The following is a 3,539-nucleotide window of genomic DNA, read 5'->3' as shown; positions in this document are numbered from 1 at the left end:
GGGTCCCGGGCCGGGGCGCGCCGGCGGCAGGAGGGAGCCGGGCGGCGGCCGGGCGGTGCTCTCCCGCCGCCTGAGCGGGCGCGGAGCGGCGCGGGACGGCGGCGCGGGGTGCCGGGAGCCATGGGCTATTGCAGCGGCCGCTGCACGCTGGTGGCGGTGTGCGGCGCGCAGCTGGTGAGTGGCGGCGGCGGCCGGCGGTGGGGTGGGGTGCGGGGGGAGAGAAGGGGGGCGGAAGGGGGTGCTTCGGGGAGCCCCCGCGGCTTGCGGGAGGCGGGGGCGGCGTTACAGGTAGTTCTGCGGGAGCCGCGCCAGGGCGGCTGCTGTGGGCGCGCGGCGGAGTTGGTAAACTCGGGCAGTTTCGCCGAGCCTCGGTTCAACTTGGTACCCGGCTTCCCGTGGCGTGCTGGTATTCGGCTGGCGTTATGTAAAGCAGGGACGCGGCCCTGGCAGGGGCGATGCGGAGCTGGCGAACAGTTTGCCGTACAGGTGTGTGTGTGGGGGTGAAGTTGCTATGTCTGCGCTCTTCTGCAGATGTTTTTTTTTTTTTTTTTTTTTTTTTTTTTTTTTTTTTTTGCCTTTCAGACCTACTCGCCAACATATGTTACTGTTTTATCATTGTGTTGTTGTGGAACTTAAACGATTATGTGTTTATGCTTGCATATAGAGGGGACATGTGGCATCAGTTGTAAGCTCAGCTACCAAACTAAACTAGACTGAGTTTAAAAAGTAGGCGCTGAGGTACAATAACAAAGAATCTGCCTAAAAATAGATCTGCTTTGCAAGACAGTTAGTCTGTGTGTAATTGTGTTGAAGCACTTTAAAAGTCACTGTGTTTAAAGTTAGTAAACTAAAGAAATGGCTCTCCCTGTAATATGTACCTAGATCCCTGTCAGCAAGTCTGGTACATGATGTATGGAATTCCTGTGGACTTGGTTGCAGTGACACATGGCTAAAGACCTGTCAGTGAAATATGCCCCATTTCTTATTTTCATTAGACCAAGTGCTCATGTGCTGGCAGAACAGGTGCAGAAGGCACGTTTGTTAAGCAGTTAACCTTAGAGAGGGAAGGAAATAATTCACCATCCCTCTACCTCTTAGTGAATAGTTTAGCTGAGAGATAGTGTTAGTCGGTATCAATAGCAACCAGCATTGTCGCCAATTCTTCTCCTGCAGACAGGTACTAAGAGAACTACAGAAGAAAAAAAAAAAAAAAAACACAGTAGGTTTCAAGGACCAAATCAGCAGAAGAGTACATAGAAAAAGGATGATGTGTTAACAGATCAGAAACTCAAAATGCCTGTGGTCTTTCCATTGGTTGTAACCAGCCCTTAATCCTTTTGTATTTTGGAAAGCATTTTATTTGTATATGCTGTTCCCCAAATAAGTTATCTGATTCTTTGTAGCTGGATGTATCTTATCAGATGTGATTTATTCATGCACACCGCCTAAAAAAAAAATCTCAAATAGAAGTACTGAATCTTGAGTGAAATGGTAGGAATGTAACCTTTTCCAGAAATTTAGAAATGTAAAATCAATCACTGAAGTTCTTCAGAACCATTTAAGTTTTAGAAGCATACTTTTCATATTTTGTTACAAAGGAAATGAAAATGGTTTAAATTGTGCCTTGTATGGATAAAAGATTGTTTTTTAAAACACCATCAGCAACCAGGAGATTATGATGACTCTGGAATGTGCTACGATGTTAAAATGCTATTGTTCTGAAAGTCTGTGAGGGAAAACATATTTGCTAACTCATGGTGACAAAAATGCATACAAAACCCGTAGTAAAAACATAAACAGAAATGCCCCATAGGAATGTATCAGCAGGTGGATGAGCAGGTAAGCTGATGTGGAATTGCAGCATTACAGTAAATTTTTTAAAACTTGTTGTGAACTACAGTATCATATACATATATATGTAAGTAAATATTGCATTCTGGAGTAGCTTAAGCAAACCTCTAACACAAATGTATTTTCATAAACTGAAAACGAACTTGGAAATGTTTCCTGAGCATGAAAAGGACATGCTAGCTGCAACGCAAATCTCTGTCACATTTGGCCTGTGTAATGACATTTAGATAGGTTCAAAGCAGAAATAATAATTTACATGAGGAAAAAAAAAAAAAAAAGTAGTTGGGAATGGAAAAAATTACCTCTTTGCGCTTATATAACATCACTTGTCAAATTCCTTCACGTGTCATATACCATCCGGTGGGAATAGGTCATGAGTTTTAAGTCGAGGAGATTTACCTCTCCTAGGTAGGCCTGTGGTTGGAGCAGTTGTCACTACTTTTCAGGTAAAGGCCACTTAAAGGAGCAAATTCTGTCAGGAATCACCCTGGAATTAGCAGCCACGTTAATACAGATGCAAATCAAAAACAAAGCATGATGAAATCATCTGGCCTGATTAGATGGGGATTTGGTGGGGGGGGAGCATTTCTGCAGTGATAACTATATATTAAAAAAAGGGGGGGGGGAAATGCTATTTTAACATGAAGATCTTTTATTACTAATACTTGGATTTCAGTTTTAAAATGGTCATTGGAAGGAGAAAATGCTGTTTCAAGAGAGAGCAAAAGTTTGAGACTTTTGAGAAAGGTTTCGTTTCTTCCATTTTTTTATGAAAAGATTTTCTTCCATCTCTGCTGAGCTAGGGTGTGGTGATCTGACTGGTCTTTGTAGCCTCTGTACATTGAGCCTCTGAACACTGTACAATTCATTGTTGTATTGAGGGATACTGCAGTTCATTAGCAAAGTTGTTGCATATCGTATTTATGGATGATGATGTTGTCCACAAATGGACAAAAAAGGATGGTTGGTTGAAAGACTGGTTCAGGAGTAGAGCTACATCAACTTAAGGGATCACCTGCACAAGCAAAATTGTTTTCATAAATGCATTTTAAATGTTCATAGCTGAGGCAACATACTGTACCATCAGATTACCAGAAAGCTCAAGGAATGTTTCTGCTCTCAAGGGCATACTGATCATTTCTCCCCTGCTTATTAACATACATATACCTTCCTATTTGTGCTCTCATTTGTACTATGGAAAACAACCTTTGACAGCTCATTTTCCTCTGCATTTGGAGCCAATGAGAAGAATTAACAGCAAGTAAGAGCTAATTTTGCTGGTGTTAGGAACAAGGCATTGCTTTCTGTATACAATGTTAATTATCTTAAAGTATCTTTTCACTTTTTAAAGATGTTAATTTGGTCTCTCTTGTCCTTTGTCCTTCAGAAGGGAACCCTGGGCATAGGGGCTCTGCTATTTTTTTGTCCTGTGTCAGCCATCCTGGTTGCATTGAATTAATCTTCTAGTTTTGCATTTTGACCTTTACACCTCCTTATTTTTTTTTTTTTCTTTTCTATTAATAGCTTATATCAGTAACACTAATATCTTGTTGTTTAGACTTTTTAATAGCAAGAACAGCAAAGGTGAACCAGCCACAATTATTGTTGGTTCAGTGCTTTCTGAAATGCTTCAAGAACCCTATGGAAGCCAGTTAAAAACTTCATGGAAGCCAGTTAAAAACTTCATG

The 3,539-nt window shown here is 41.9% G+C and overlaps 2 protein-coding genes across 3 annotated transcripts in view; one reads left to right on the top strand and one right to left on the bottom strand.

The window, feature by feature from the left end:
• The window catches only part of LOC118163818 (proline-rich protein HaeIII subfamily 1-like), a 10,580-nt gene extending 10,458 nt beyond the window's left edge, over nucleotides 1-122 (bottom strand). The window contains exon 1 of the mRNA XM_035320836.1: nucleotides 60-122. Coding sequence (XP_035176727.1) covers nucleotides 60-122 — 63 coding nt within the window. The remainder of the gene's footprint in view (nucleotides 1-59) is intronic.
• NKAIN2 (sodium/potassium transporting ATPase interacting 2) overlaps nucleotides 7-3,539 on the top strand; it is a 566,015-nt gene continuing 562,482 nt past the window's right edge. The window contains exon 1 of one of the 2 annotated variants that reach the window (XM_035320505.1): nucleotides 7-174. In XM_035320505.1, coding sequence (XP_035176396.1) covers nucleotides 121-174 — 54 coding nt within the window. In that variant the 5' untranslated portion in view covers nucleotides 7-120. The remainder of the gene's footprint in view (nucleotides 175-3,539) is intronic. The other variant, XM_035320503.1, reaches the window with a different exon arrangement.

This window comes from Oxyura jamaicensis, chromosome 3, assembly GCF_011077185.1.
Source record: "Oxyura jamaicensis isolate SHBP4307 breed ruddy duck chromosome 3, BPBGC_Ojam_1.0, whole genome shotgun sequence".
Taxonomy (NCBI): domain Eukaryota; kingdom Metazoa; phylum Chordata; class Aves; order Anseriformes; family Anatidae; genus Oxyura; species Oxyura jamaicensis.
This window is presented reverse-complemented; position numbering and strand designations above follow the sequence as displayed.